Here is a 16,695-nt window from a genome sequence, read left to right on the forward strand (position 1 = left end):
CTGCGAATTCTCCTCCAGTGGCTCAGGGGAGCTGTCTTGCCTGACTGCAGGCAATGGGGGACATTCTACGGTATTCATCTCCGTACCCGTCATACCCTGGCATTCGTGGACGCCCTTCTCCGTGCTCTCCCATGAGAGGGAGATCTCAATGGTTCTTTTTAGGTCCAACGACGGTTCATCCAGCAATTTCCACTGGGTCGTCATGTTGTTCATGCCTCAGATGTAGCATCTCTGTTAGGGATGACCCATAGTTGCAGTGTTCCGCCAGTTTACGTAATCGTGCCAGAAACTCAGTGACACCCTCCCACGGGTTTCTCTTGGTATCTTTGGACAATGACCGACTGCTTGGGGTCACAGTGGTTTGCTATGAGCGCCACCAATTCCTCAAACGTCTTGGTGCCTGAGGCCGCAGGGTAGGTCAAGCTCTTTATGACGCTGAAAGTAGTGGGCCCTACATAGTTCTAAAGGATCACTTTCTGGCAATCTTCCCCAGTAATAGCATTCGCCTTGAAGAAATAGGACATGCGCTCCGTGTACTGAGCCCAGTTTTCCACACTCACGTCAAATGCGTCAAGTCTACCAAAGAGCGGCAGTTTTGCAACAGTGCAGACCTTGCTCCTTTGCATTGAGAAGCAACCATGGTCTAAGTGGCCTGCAGCACTGTCTGTAGTACTGATTTATCCTCGTTGCCAATATTGTAGTCAATGAGGAGACTGGAAAAGGTGAGCCAAAAGTAATTTATTTCCTACTCACAGCTGAGAAATGCAGCAACTAAACAACAGTCCACGTCCAAGCAGGGGCCATCCTCAGATGCCGGCTCTTTCCTGGGCCTGCTTTTATCTCTGGGAATAACGATGCCAGTGTTAGGCCTCCGCCCCTCACCGGGAGAGCTCATATTCCACTAACCCTACAGGGAGATTAATCAGGTCATTCCTATTGGACTCGTGGGGGGTTATAACTATATATATATCACAAAAAATAAGGGACCTAACGCTAATCTCTGTGGTATTGATCTCACTGGACACTGGCCTCCAGTCGCACAAACAGTCTTCTTCCGCCACCCTCTGTCTCCTACCACTCAGCCATTTTTTGATCCAACTTGCCAAGTGACTTTGGATTCCATGTGCTTTCACCTTCTTTATCAGTCTCCCATGTGGGACCTTGTGAAAGGCTTTGCTGAAATCCATATAAACTACATCAATTGCAATACTTTTATCTGCAAACCTGGACACCACCTCAAAAAATTCAATCAAGTTTGTTAGGTGTCAAACTGTTCAAGAACCTCATAGTCCCTTTTCCCAAATTCTGTTCCTACAAACTCCTTCTCCTGCGTGAAGACAGATGTGAAGTACTCGTTCAACACCCTACCAATGTCTTCCAGCTCCTCACACAGATTGCCCCCTTGGTCACGAATGGGCTTTCCCTGGTTATCCTCTTCCCCTTAACATACTTACAGAATATCTTGGGATTCTCACTAATCTACTTGCCAGTGCTTTTTCATGCCCCTTCTTTGCTCTCCTAATTGCTTTCTTAAGTTCCACTGTAAAAAACCTCTCTATGCCACCCCACACCTCTCACAGGCCCAAATAATTCATTCAACAAAATCACCTAAGACAGCCCAGAACAGAGTTTGAAATACGAGCTTCCCAACATAACTGCTTCAGCGACAGATCAGGAAGTGTATGTATCTGCTGTGGTCAGGAAGGAGTCATTCGGACATTTTTAAAGATATGTGACACATTAACAAGTACACCTACCATGCCAACAATTTTAAACATTGATTTTTCATCACAGATGTAGATGTGCAATAAGTTGCTAAAGACATTTGTGACTTCAAACTATAATGATTTTCTTTGGTATTTGTTCTTTAGTTGATGATGTTTCCATCACTAGGTTTACAATGGCCTTCAACCCAATTCTCCAATGCTGCAGAAGTATTGTAATTACATTGACCCTGGAACACAAGTGATGTCATCTGGAAATACCATGCGTGTTGTTTTTGTGAGTGACAAATCCAGTTCAAACAAAGGCTTCAGTGCAACTTACACTTCAGACAAGGATGCAGGTCAGCCACATGTAATTTGTATACCTAAGCTACCATATTATTCCATTCATGATTTAAAAATTTTGCAGTGAGATTTAATGTCAAATTTTAATTATGATCTTTCTTTCTGATGTCATAACATATAAGGGATGTGGATGATACAGGCAAGCTCACAAATGTTACTGGTTATTAGATGTCCCGTGAAGGCAACTTGAATGACTGCAGTCCTGGTACTGATGCTGTTCAGGAGGGAAGTCCAGATTTTTGACACAACAGAAATGAAAGAACAATGATATCAGCCCATATCAGAGGAACTTACAGATGATAGTGTTCACACAACATTGGTGCTCTTGTCCTTCTCATCGGTAGAGTTAGAAGAGCGGAGAATATGATTTGGGACTTAGTGGCAGCAGAATTTTCAGAGCTGGCGTGAGGCGATGCCTTGCAATGATTGGTCAGTAATAGTTCAGAGTTTGAAAACAAAGTATTAGGGAACAGAAAGACAGTGAAAGTTGACAAGCACAGGAGTTATACATGATTAAAGGTATGAGACAGGACTTGTCAAAAGTCATTATTGTGTTAAGTTAGTAAGTTACAGGGTAGTGGCAACGGGGAGGGCAGAAGTATAAATTGGGACTGCCATCTGATCTGTGGAGCACTGTTAAAGTGTAGCATTTTTCTCTTGGACAGTAACACTTTTGTGTCCACACTTTATCTTTCTTTCTCTTGCAAGGTCTTACTTCATTCCCTCCCTGTACTGTGCTTCTGTTACCCATAGGATTGCACACAGTTTGATACCTCTGAGTCCTTCTGCAAAATCCCTTTGATTTTTGTAACAGTAACAGTTCTGTAACAATGTGACAATCCGTTACTGTCGTTTCTTCTTCCTGCCCAAAACCAAACTCCCCTCTGCCACATTTGAAATCACTTTCCTGATCAGCAGCACTTGTTGAAATGGCCAATGACAAATAGTTCGACAAGACCTATTTCCCAAAACAAACCAAAATATTCTGTTTTTGGTTAGACTCAAACTTCAATGAACAATGTCTGTCTGATGAGTTCTGAATCAGAAAGTTCTGCACCAGTCATCATGCTAAGGATAGCTTTTTATCCGAGACATCCCCAGAGCTATTAAATTGGAGTCAATTAATCTGTGCAGAGGAAACATTGAATACAGATCATCTCAAGATTCTAACCAAATGTCCAGTTATTGAGACAAGATTGAAGGAGACACAGGCAAGGGTAATCATTAACTAGGGCAATTAGAGCATTAAAGAAAATCCCAATGTTAAATCTGAAATTTGCTTTCATTTGAAACTACAGGTTGCCAATTTTCTAGTGTTCTTTATCAAATAATGGGGATTACAGACGTGTCAGTACTTCCTCCTTAACTGGAGCTATCAATTTTACCCTATTTCTTTTTGTCTTTTCACATTCTTTCCTTTCCAATATCAATTTGAATGTTGTCATATTCTCTTCCTGAATACCCTATTGTGCTAAAGAATTTCCAACACCCTTGTGAAATCAACAACAAATTCTATTTACATTTTTATATCATTCTCAAGGTGCTTCAATGTGACACATACTGTACAGAGCCAGATAAGGAGATACCAGGTTGGTTGGCCAAAAGCCTGGCCAAAGGGGTAGGTTTTAAGAAGTGTCTTGTAGAAGAAAAGCGAGGCAGGGAGGTGGAGAGTTGTAGGGAAGGAATTCCAGCCCTTGGGACCTGGGTAATTAAAGGTGCTGCCAGCAATTGGAGTGTTAAAAATCAGGAATGCTGAAGAGGCCAGAATCTGAGGATCACAGATACCTCAGAGAGTTGAGGCACCGGAGGAGATTACAGGGTTGATAGGGGCAAGTCCAAGGAGACACTTCAATACAGGGCTTAGAACTTTTAAATCAAGAATTATCTTGCTGGCAGCCAAAGAAGGCCAGTGAGCACGGCAGTGATAGGGGAATGCGACTTGGTGTGAAGTCATAAGCAGCAGACTTTTCAATAACTTCAATTTTATTGAGGATAAAATGTGGGAGACCAGTCAGGGGGCATTGGAAGATTCGAGCTGCAAGATAACCATAGTCTCAATGAGGGTTTCATACCAAGGTGAGTTGACAGAGGAAACTTTGAGCGATGTTCTAGAAGTAGAAATAAACATTTTTTGTAATGCCAAGAATCCCAGGTTAGAAGCTCAACTAGTGATCAAATAAGACAGTAGGATTGCAAACAGACTGGTCAAATCTCAGACCATTGCCAGGAAGTGGGTGGAGTCTGTAGCTAGGGAAAATAATTTGGCGCAAGGACTGAAAATAATATCTGCAGGATTTCTAATCTTTAACTGGAGGAAGTTTCCGCTCATCAGGTACTGGATGTCAGATTAGCAATCTGATAATTTAGCAACGGTGGAGAAATTGAGAAAGGTGGTGGTGTGTGGTGATCCACTGTAATAGGAGATGTAAGGTAGGACCGGCACGACAGGTTCGCCGGTAGCTCCTGCCGGCTGGCTCAGCCCACGGAGAACTGTATAAATATGCATGACCTCCAGTGCCCTGCCATTTCACCAGCTGCAGCAGGAGGCCACGCATCTGACTGTAATAAAGCCACAGTTGTACCCAACTTTAGTCTTTGTGCAATTGATCATGCATCAATTTATTACAGTCAGATTTTCCACAGAATGGATATTCGAATTAAGCCCGATCGCCTGCAGCTGGATCCTCACTCGCCCGACGCCAGGAAACACTTTGCTCATTGGCTAGCATGCTTTGAGGCCTACATCAACGCGGCGGACCCCGCGCCAACGGAGGCTCGGAAGATAAAAGTCCTGTACTCCAGACTGAGCTCCAACGTGTTCCCGTTGATCCAAGACACCACAAATTACTCAAAAGCAATGGAACTCCTGAAGGAACACTCCGCGCAGAAGGCGAACACGCTCTTCGCCAGGCATGTACTCGCCACCTGCTCGCAACTACCTGGTGAGTCCATCGAAGACTTCTGGCGGGCCCTAATTCCACTCGTCCGTGACTGTGACAGTCAGGCCATCAAGGCAGCCGAACACGTGAATCTCCTCATGCGCAATGCCTTCGTGACGGGGATTGCGTCGGACCGCATCCGAGAACGATTACTGGAAGGGGCCACGCTCGAACTGGCGGAGATGAAAACCTTGGCGCTCTCCATGACGGTCGCATCCCGTAACGTGCAATGGTACCTCTCCCACCGCGCTGCCCACCCTTCTACTCCTTCCTACCCCTCCTGGACCCGCCGACGACCTCCTCAGGCGGGGCCCTGCCTTCCCAATACGCCTGCGCCGCACGTCGATCCGCGCACCCCGGGGGTCCCCGCTGCTACTTCTGCAGTCATCAGAAGCACCCCCACCAAAACTGCCCGGCTCACACTGCAGTTTATAAATCCTGCAGTAAAAAGGGCCACTTTGCAGCTGTGTGCCAGGCCCGCGCAGTCGCGCGATCGCGCACGCTATCGCCCCCTCCCCCATGCCAGACACACAATGGGAGCCGCCATCTTCTCCTCCGGGGTCCATGTGCGACCAATGGGCGCCGCCATCTTGTCCCCCTTCGGCCATGGGCGCCGCCATCTTGTCCCAACCTCGCAATGTGCGCACCATGGGCCGTCTTGTCGCCCACAGGGTCTCCGGACATCCCGACACCGGAACCGCACACGCTCGCCACCCGAATCATCTGATGGCTACCTGCAGCTCGCTTCGATGACGCTGGACCAATCTCACCCGCACAACCTGGCCACCGCGTCGACGACAGTGAAAATCAACGGCCACGCGACCTCGTGCCTGCTGTACTCCGGGAGCACCGAAAGCTTCGTTCACCCAGATACGGTAAGGCGCTGCTCCCTCGCGGTCCACGCTGCCAATCAAAGGATCTCCCTAGCCTCCGGATCCCACTCCGTCCCGATCCAAAGCTTTTGTACAGTCACCCTCATGGTCCAGGGCGTAGAATTTAGTAACTTCTGCCTCTATGTCCTTCCTCATCTCTGTGTCGCACACCTGTTGGGCCTGGACTTCCAGTGCAACCTCCAGAGCCTCACCCTCAAATTCAGCAGGCCCTTACCCGCCCTTACTGTTTGCGGCCTCACGACACTCAACGTTGACTCCCCCCTCCCTTTTTGCCAATCTAACTGCGGATTGCAAGCCTGTTGCCACTAGGAGCAGACGGTACAGCACCCAGGACAAGACCTTCATCAGGTCCGAAGTCCAGCGGCTGCTTAAGGAGGTGTGGTAGTATGCATTAGGGGTCATGTGGGACTGTGAAGCCGTGACGCTATTGGCTGACAGATCCCGGGTCCTGGTTGGCTGTCGATCCCTAGCTCCGCCCTGAAGGCGGAGTATAAGAACCCGGGCTTCTCCCCGCAGCTCCAGTCTGTTGCTGAACTGCGGGGAACAAGTCACGCTTAATAAAGCCTCATCGACTTCATCTCTATTCGTCTCTCTCTCGTAAGTCATTGTGCGCTACAGGAGGGTATTGTCGAGGCAAGCAACAGCCCCTGGAGAGCCCAAGTGGTAGTAGTTAAAACTGGGGAGAAACACAGGATGGTCGTGGACTACAGCCAGACCATCAATCGGTACATGCAGCTCGACGCGTACCCCCTCCCACACATATCTGATATGGTCAATCAGATTGCGCAGTACCGGGTCTTCTCAACAATTGACCTGAAATCCGCCTACCACCAGCTCCCCATCCGGAAGTCGGACCTGCCATCCACGGCCTTTGAGGCGGACGGTCGCCTCTACCACTTCCTTAGGGTCCCCTTCGGTGTCACAAATGGGGTCTCGGTCTTCCAAAGAGAGATGGACCGAATGGTCGACCAGTACGGGCTGTGGGCCACCTTTCCGTACTTAGATAATGTCACCATCTGCAGCCATCACCAGCAGGACCACGATGCCAACCTCGATAAATTCCTCCGCACTGCCACTCTCCTCAACCTGACCTATAACAAAGAGCAGTGTGTGTTCAGCATGACCCGGTTGGCCATTCTCGGCTATAGAGTCCAAAATGGACTTCTCATGCCCGACCCCGACCGCATGCGCCCCCTCATGGAACTTCCCCTCCCCCACTGCCCAAGGCCCTCAAACGCTGCCTGGGGTTCTTTTCCTACTACGCTCAATGGGTCCCAAACTATGCGGACAAGGCCCGCTCACTCATTCAGTCCACCCAATTCCCCTTCGCAGCCGAGGCACAACACGCTTTCGCCCGCAGCAGAACAGACATCGCCATGACCGGGATGCGCGCAATGGATGAGTAACTGCCTTTCCAAGTAGAAAGCGACGCTTCAGACGTCGCCCTTCCCGCCACTCTAAACCAGGCAGGCAGACCCGTGGCATTCTTTTACCGCACCCTTCATGCCTCTGACATTCGACACTCATCCATCAAAAAGGAGGCCCAAGCTATTGTTGAAGTTGTGCGGCATTGGATGCATTACCTGGCCGGTAAGAGATTCACTCTCCTTATGGACCAATGGTCGGTAGCCTTCATGTTCAATAACACACAGTGGGGCAAGATCAAAAATGATAAAATCTTGCGGCGGAGAATCAAGCTCTCCATCTATAATTACGAGATCTTGTATCGCCCCGGTCAACGAGCCCCCAGATGCCCTCTCCCGAGGTACACATGCCAACGCACAAGTGGACCAACTCTGGGCCCTACACAACAGCCTTTGTCACTCGGGGGTCACTTGATTGTACCATCTGGTCAAAGCTCGCAATCTGCCCTACTCCGTCGAGGAAGTAAGGACAGTCACCAGGGACTGCCAGGTCTGTGCGGAGTGCAAGCCGCACTTCTACCAGCCAGACCATGCGTGCCTGGTGAAGGCTTCTCGCCCCTTTGAACGCCTCAGCGTGGATTTCAAAGGGCCCCTCCCCTCCACCGACCGTAACACGTACATTCTCAGTGTGGTCGACGAGTACTCCAGATTCCCCTTCGCCATCCCATGCCCCGATATGACGTCTGCCACCGTCATCAAGGCCCTCAGCACCATCTTTGCTCTGTTCGGTTTCCCCGCCTACATCCACAGTGACAGGGGATCCTCATTCATGAGTGATGAGCTGCGTCAGATCCTGCTTAGCAGGGGTATAGCCTCCAGCAGGGCGACCAGCTACAACCCCCGGGGAAACGGGCAAGTAGAATGGGAGAATGGGACAGTTTGGAGGGCCATCCAGCTGGTCCTACGGTCCAGGAACCTACCAGCCTCTCGCTGGCAGGAGGTCCTCCCTGATGCTCTACACTCCATCCGGTCACTATTGTGCACCGCCACTAATAACACACCCCATGAACGTGTTTTTACCTTCCCCAGGAAGTCCTCATTCGGGTGTCGCTCCCGACTTGGCTCCCAGCTCCAGGACCGGTCCTTCTCCGTAGGCACATCCGACTCCACAAGGCGGACCCTTGGTGGACAGGGTTCACCTGCTCCACGCCACCCCTCAATATGCCTACGTTGAGTTCCCCGCCAAGATACTGTCTCACTCAGGGATCTGGCACCGTCAGGTTCCACCCCAACACCCCCCTCCCCCCAACCCATGCGCCACCCTCCCTCCCACCGCGACGCCATTATCGACCCCACCAGAATACCCCCCTCCCTCCCCTTTTCCGCGCAAGAGGACGAAGAGGACTTTGGCACGCCCCCGGAGTTCCCCGATGACTGGCCAGCATCAGCACCGCCACCACCGCCATCACTGACTTCGCTGCCACCATTATGCCGCTCCCAACGAAGCACCAAAGTACCGGACCGGCTGAACCTTTGACGGACTCCGGACTGTCATCATGGACTTTTCTTTCCCTACCACTGTACTTAACGCACTAATTGTATATAGTTTCACGTCACCCCCGCCGGACTCATTTTTAACAGGGGGTGAATGTGGTGAACCTCTGTATTAGGAGATGTAAGGTAGGACCTGCACTACAGGTTCGCCGGTAGCCCATGCCGGCTGGCTCTGCCCACGGAGAACTGTATAAATATGCATGACCTCCAGGGCCCTGCCATTTCGCCAGCTGCAGCAGGAGGCCATGCATCTGACTGTAATAAAGCCACAGTTGTACCCAACTTTAGTCTTTGTGCAATTGATCGTGCATCATGGTGATCTAGAACTGGATGTTGTCAGTGAACACGTGTGAAAAAACACACTGGGCGCAACCTTGTTGAGGCATTAGGCCATAAACCACACGTTCTACCTGGAAGCAAGACCCCAGGGTAAAAGTCTCACATACCAAGAGCTGCCAGCCAACAGAGGTCATGAGGGGGGCCATTTCTGCTGCAGGAAGAGTATATACTGGGCCACACTACTATCCAGATCCAATCAAACAAAATCAAAATCATCCATTTCCCCTCAGTCTATCCTTTCTATCCACCTAACCATCCCTCAATCTTTCTTTTCTATCCCTCTAACTATGCAGCAGTCATTCCTTGTAACACATGCAGCTTCTTTTTGCAAGATGTCTTTTATTCAATCAGCTTGTCACGTTTTGTTTTACGATTTCAGTGTGTGGCAGCAACTTGATGGACCCAAATGGTGGGAACTTCACTTCTCCTGGTTTTAATGGTGTGTTGGACTACACAAACAATCTTAACTGTGAATGGGTCATTCAGAACTCCCACACCACAAATTCATCTATTTACATCCAGTTCACCAGCTTTAACCTGGAATACCATCCAGTTTGCCAGAATGATTACATTGAGTTCCGATTTGGTGAGTGAATGGCGTCTGTATGTTGATGCATAAACTGACAATAAATAAAAAAATTGATTATATTTTTTTCAGCATAATGCAGTGGATGCTGATTATATGAACTTTTAAATGGCTTTTGATAAAGTACCAAACAATACACTTGTCAGTAAAATTGAATTGAAAGTTACAGTGGATGTGAAATTGATTGGGGAACAGGAAGCAATGAATAGAAACAGACGTTGTTTACCAGATTGGAGAAAATTATACTGTGGTGTACCCCAGAGGTCAGTTAGTATCGCTGCTCCTTTCATGACCTGGACCTTGGTATACAAGGTACAATTTTGAAAATTTACAAATGATCCAAAACTTGGAAATGTAGTAAATAATGGGGAGGATATGAACAGACCCTAGAAGGACATAGATAGACGCATGGACAAATACATGATTGGTGAAATTTAATGCTAAGAAGTATGAAATGTTACATTTTGGAATATAAATGACATAATTTTAAAAGGGATACAGGAACAGAAGAAATTTGTGGTGTAAGTATATAAATCACTGAAGCTGGCTGGACAATTGTGAGAAGACTGTTAAAAAACTATATGGGAGCCTTGTCTTTACACATATGTTGGATATTGTCAGGGTTGCAGTGGGCAGAAATGTTGGTCGTAACCCTGCCTCGGTTGTTTGGGGGAGACCCACCAGGAATTTAGGCCCATTTTAGAACCTGGCTCCAAGAGCTGCCAGCCATTCCAAGTGCCAAGATCTCTTCAGTCTCAGCAAAGTCACTGCGAGCAGTGGCCACTTCTAGGACTGTACCCAGCCAAAAGGCACAGTAATTGGTGCCACCCTCACTGCAAGCTGAGTGTGGTCAGGGGTTGCACAAACCAATCAGGTAGCCTGCAGTGAGTGTGGAAGAGGTTGGTGACTGGTGAGAGCATGAGGCAGTTGGTGCTGGAAGGATCACAATGGCTGTAGGAGGGACACCTGCCTGGTTACTAGGAGCTCCCACCATCCACCCACCTTCCTCCTTCCCTCCCCCCACCCACCCCCATACTGATCCCTCAGGGTGGCGATCAGATAGTTTTCCAACATGGTGAGGGCTGACCCACTATTGGTAAAATGCCAGTAGCAATGCGAAGAGACTCTTAATTGGTCCTTGACCCCACCGTCTTTGCAATCATAACCCCCCCCCCCCCCCCACCCCCACCGCACAGCCCTTTCTCTCCAAGACCTTTGAACATGGGATTTCCCTAACTCCATTTTGTACCCCTCCAATGAGGTTTCCGCCTCTGCCACAGTACTGTAATGGCTCTTATCACAGTCACAAATGGCACCAAATGTGACTGAAATACTGAATGGCACTTATCAAAGTCAAGAACGACATCTGATGTGACAGTGACAAAGGTAAACTTCCATTCCTTACCCTTCGTGACCTGTCTGCACTCTTTGATGTGCTGGCTCACACTATCCTCCTCCAATGTGTCTCCACTGGTATCCAGCTGGGTGGGACTGACGGCTCTCACTTGGTTCTATACTCATCTAACTAACCATAGCCAGAGTATCTCATGCATTGGATTACCTTCCTCCTCCTGCACCATTACCTCCGGGGTAATTCAAAGATCAATTCTTGATCCCCTCTTATTTCCCATTTTCATGCTGCCCTTCGGCAACATCATCCCAAAGCACAATGTTGGCTTCCACATGTACACTGATGACATGCAGCCCTATCTCACCACCATCTCTCTCAATTCCTTCACTGTGGCTGAAGGATAAGATTACTTATCCAACATCGAAAGCAAAAATATCCTCCAATTAAATATTACAAAGACTGAAGCCATCACTTTCAGTTACCATTTGAAACTCCATTCCCCAGCTACAGACATGATGGGCGTGATTCTGCCTATTGCAGACTAAGTGCTCCCACCTGCGGGAAAACCGATGTGATTCCTGATGGTGATAGGAGCGAAGCTGAGGTGTGGCACATAGTAAATTTTCTAAAGAGGATCGGGATTTTTGCTGGACCTGAAAGGGTGAGAGGGGTAGGGCCTAATCTCTCTGACAGGTCCCGCTCAGTGCCCGCCCCTCCCCGTCTAAGCACCTGATCTTTCTCAGAAGCTATTCAGAACAAAGAGACAGCCTCTTTTTAAAAAAACTGCTGTTAGAAAAACAGCTGCTTAATGGATCCCTGTAGAGCTATGTAAATAAACAATACAAATTATTCCTTTGAAACTGTCTGGACCTGTCAATCAAGAGGCTCTTAAAAGGCAGTGGTCCATGAAATTGAACATGGACAATGCAGTTCGAAGCTTTTAGGATTCTAGCCATGCAATCAAGCTTGTAAAAGAAAAGGAAAATGAAATTGACAGTATAAAACCACTTCAAAAGTTTTACTTGCATCTCACAGATCTTAGAACTTGGCATACTGACAGTTTAAAGAGTTTAAGGCTACAGATTGGAAAACCAGCTGAACCACTCCCATCCCAGGAAAGACCCCCGAACTGAGCCCTTCCATCCTAGTTCCCCCCCCCCCCCCCCCGCAATTCCCACCTCCCATGAAGGGCCCCCCTCGGTACCTTGGAGGCAGGTATAGGTAGGATACTCACCCTCCTGACCTTCATCAGATTACAAGATGGCAGTTTCCTGTTTTTCAGGACTTGCACCATTTACACCAGTGGGAGTCCTGGCTAGGGGGACAGGAGCATCACAAGTACTGGGTTAGAATTGGGCTTCTAACCCAATAATTTCATTCAAATGAATGCAGACAAGGACTTTGCATTTTCCCACCGGGTCTGGGCGGTAGTGCAATCCTGGCTCGGACCCCAACCATTGCACCAGGAACCCCAATCTCTACTTTTTTTAATTTGTAGAACCGTGAGAAAAGGATACTTCGCTCTAAGAGTGATCCCCCACACAAATAGGGATATGTTTTATTAAAATAAACTTTGTTATTAACACAGTATTACACAATGCTTCACAATAAAATGAAATACGTTAACTCATAACGGCTCCCTTCTTTATCTCCAATCAAGCAAAAGCCATCACAGGACAACTCCACTTTTAAATAAAATTAGCAAACACAGAATTACTTGCCAGCTGCTGGATAAATAATTCCTTTAAAAGACTGTTTGGAAAGAGAGAAATCCTGTGAAGAAACAGCCTGTAGATTCTTCTCTGTGCCAGACTACTGCTCAAACTGACAGCCTTTTTCAGAAGTTGTGGTTTAGCTCACACCCTCCAGAGAACTCATTCCAAGCTGACTGTTTTAACCCTGCTACCAACCTGGTACAGACCTGGCTCTCCCATTAATTGCATCTTCTTCATCCCATCAAAGCCCATGACATAATTACTTAAGTTTAAACACAATGGGCTGGATTCACCGTTTTGAGGCTAAATACCAACGCCGGCGTGGAACTGTGGTTTTACGATGGCAAAATCGGCGGTGAACCTTCATCGATTCTGCGACCGGTGAGGGGCTAGCAGCAGCGCAGAGTAAAACTCCCACGATATAAACACCTGGAGAATGGCCGGGTCCGTGGCCACGTTTGCGCACGGCGACAATCTGCAGCAGTCATGCCGTAAAACATGGCGACGGCCGTGCGGAACCGAACAGCCAAATAGTGTCCCCCTGGCTACCCCCTGTCCACCCCCCATCAGTCTCCCAAGCCCACGTGGAAGCCCCCCCACGGCCAGCAGAACGGTCCTGGACGACTATTGCGGCACTGGAACCAGTCTACAGCTGCCACGCTGAGTTCTCGACTGCTGAGACCACACACCACACGTCAACTGTGCGGTCGGGAACTCGGCCCATCGGGAGCGGAGCATCGGAGGAGGGCCTTCAGGTGACACGCCAATGCCGTTCCAATGGCCTATGGCATGCAACACAATAATGCCATTTTGTAAGGGGCAGAGAACAGAAAGATGGCGTTAAACGAGCGCCGCTCCCAATTTGGCTGTCAGAAGGATTCTCCGCCCGATCGCCGATTGTAAAATTGGCGTCGGGGAACAGCGAATCCCACCCCATGTCACTAATTATGTACTCCCCAGAAATCATAACAAAAAACCATTAGGCACTCCTTGTAAATATAAGCATGGTTTGAAATAAAGATGATCTCACTTTTACAACATCTTAATTGAACCTTTTTGCAGCCAGAGGGGCGGTTTTTCTTTTTTTAAGAATTACTGCAGCAGATATATACACACCCTAACCCAGTTTTTTTGAAAAAACATTACTGCACCAGATAAAAATAATACAATATATATACCAATTTCTTATATTCATCACATGTTGGGTCCGGCCAAAGGGTTGGAAGAATCGCAACAGGTTTGGCGCCTGATGCAAAACACATTTATTTGCCCAATACTCAATTCCATAGGCTGTTGTAAAACCTGCACTTGCTAGCGGACCTTGAGAGTCCCCCCCAATGACTTTCCCTGGCAACTAAACCACTCTGCTTGCAATCTTGGTTGAATCCAAGTTGAACTTCCGACCATATATTCACGGCATCAGTAAGACTGCCTGTTTCCACCTCTAACACTGCCCGACTTCATCCATGCCTGAGCTCATCTGCTGCTGAATCCCTCATTCATGCCTTTTACACATCTGGACATGGCTATTCCAACACATGTGTCTGTGGTCCCCAATATTCTACTATCTGTGGTCATCCAAACCTTTGCTGCTCGTGTCTTAACTCATACCAAATCCATGTCTCCTCTCACTCTTGCACCTGTTGACTCACCTTTGATTCTGACCATGCAATGTCTCAATTTTAAAATACTCATTTTTAAAAAAAGTCTTTTCATGATATCATCCCTCCTTATTTCTGTAATTTCTTCATGCCCTACAGTCCTGCAATATATTTGCACCCATCTAATTCGATCCTCTTGAGCATCTCCGATTTTAATCTCCCCACCATTAGTGGCCACGCCTTCAGCTTTCTGGGTTGTAAACTCTGGAATTTCCCTCCAGGTATGGACCTGATTAGGTTGTGTTGAGCCTCCCGGAGAAAAGTATTGTGGATTCTTACCAGTTTTTAAACCAGTGGGTGAGATCCACATTTCCAATACTAAATTCCACCTGTATTCCTGTTCTTCCATCACTGCTTGGGAACATTGCAGTGTATCTGAAATGAAAAAAGGGATATTTTGGGTTGTGGTTAAGGGGGTGCATAAAGTAAGATGCACAGGTGTGCACCCACTGCAACTTCTTAGTCGGATGAGATTGAGGGATGAGGGAGAAGTTGGCTGATAGTATGAGGAATAGATATGAAGATACCCTCATCATCAATTGCTTCAGCCCCACTGATGGCCAAGGTCTCAACAATGCCCCTTCCCAGGTTGACCAGCACCGGCTCCTCCATGGGGTTAAAACATGTAGGTTTACTTGACCTGCTGCAGTTCCAGCTGTCTCCTGTTGCGTACAGCTTTCCTGAGAAAGAAAGAGGGAAGTGTGTCAGCGAATGTCATGCAATGTGCTTGGAGGCTATAGCTGCCATGGTTGAATAACTGCCAGCAAGCTATGAGATGTTGGTGCCAGAGAGCTGTGAGATGTGGGTGTGAGACAAGGGTCATCTAAAGGTAGGGTTAAGTCCTGAATGATAGCGATCTTTGTAGATGGGGGTGTGCTGAGATCAGCAGTAGATGGGGCTAGTGACGTAGTTGGCAGGATAAGGTATATGAAGATAAACTCTCTGATCTTGATAACTGATGTGAAATCATCAAACTCCTTCCTGCACAGCCTTCGGGTTCTTGCAGTTACATTCCTGGCATTGATTTCCACCTTTATTTATCCCCAATGTCTCCTGTGTTTGTCTCTGGAAGATCTCCTGCAACCCTAAAGATGCAGAACATCTCTTCCCTATTCCACCACTTTCACCACAACCTCCAGTAGAGTATTTGAAAACTTGAACCATTGTTGGCCATTGCTGGAACTTTCACAAAACATTTTTTGAAAATCCTCTCACCATCTCTATCAGCCACAGTGTGCCTCCCCTTTAAGTGGTTGAGGGTGGCTTCAGACACTTGCTGATGTATACAGCTAATGAACAGCATGTGAACACAATTGTGTCATGAGGCATACATCACGCTCAACAGATGTGGGTTAATCGTTCGTTGTGATCTCCATGCCTGTTTGGCATCTTATCCAATTTAACCCCCTTAAATTTTGAGTTTTGAGAAAAATATAACTTTAACTTTAATGAAAAAGCACTAATCACTGTGTGTGCTACGTTGCTGCCATTGCAAATAAGTTGAAGTTACACTGTTATGCATATTCGTATGACATTCTCTCAATTACTGTATTAAATCATTTTAAATAAACAAGTTTTTATAGCCTGAATGTGACAGTGGAATGAGAAATATCATAAGAATGTTTTAAAGCATTCATATGCTACTATACTGATGTACAATTTCAACAAATGCTGGCCAGACTGGTATGCCATCATCATCTACAGTTTTGCTTGTATATTTGTGTAATTTGCTTTTGTTAATGGGAGCCTTATAAAAAATAAAGTGGCATATGTACACGACGAGATGTTATTCTAAAAATCACTACACAATTAGGTAATTTTGTTGAATGTCAGAGTACATTAGAAAACTGTTCCCATGTGTAAATTACAAAACAATAATATTAGTAAAACAGTTGCACAGATTTCAATATCTTCTATCCACTACTCTATAGAATTGTGCAAAGCTCCCTTAATTTTTCTTTCCCTTATCCCTCAGGCGATGCCAATGGTGATCTAATTGCCAGGCTATGTGGACAATCTGCTCCTACTATTCCACTGGTGATACCTTCCCCCCAACTATGGGTGCGCTTCTTATCTAGTCCATTAGTGGAAGATATTGGTTTCTTTGCCAAATATAGCTTTACAGGTCAGTATTTTTTCTTCATGCTACTTGCCCATTGGTGGTATTTCCGCACCTTAAAAAGCGTAACTAAAAGCCAGAATATTGCACAGATTTATATTGTTG

The 16,695-nt window shown here is 47.2% G+C and overlaps 1 protein-coding gene across 1 annotated transcript in view; it reads left to right on the forward strand.

Annotated features, from left to right (window-relative positions):
- cubn (cubilin (intrinsic factor-cobalamin receptor)) overlaps window positions 1-16,695 on the forward strand; it is a 604,171-nt gene that overhangs the window by 407,802 nt on the left and 179,674 nt on the right. The window contains exons 42-44 of the mRNA XM_072510233.1: window positions 1,894-2,065; window positions 9,538-9,744; window positions 16,447-16,596. Coding sequence (XP_072366334.1) covers window positions 1,894-2,065; window positions 9,538-9,744; window positions 16,447-16,596 — 529 coding nt within the window. The remainder of the gene's footprint in view (window positions 1-1,893; window positions 2,066-9,537; window positions 9,745-16,446; window positions 16,597-16,695) is intronic.

This window comes from Scyliorhinus torazame, chromosome 6 (genome assembly GCF_047496885.1).
Source record: "Scyliorhinus torazame isolate Kashiwa2021f chromosome 6, sScyTor2.1, whole genome shotgun sequence".
Classification (NCBI taxonomy): domain Eukaryota; kingdom Metazoa; phylum Chordata; class Chondrichthyes; order Carcharhiniformes; family Scyliorhinidae; genus Scyliorhinus; species Scyliorhinus torazame.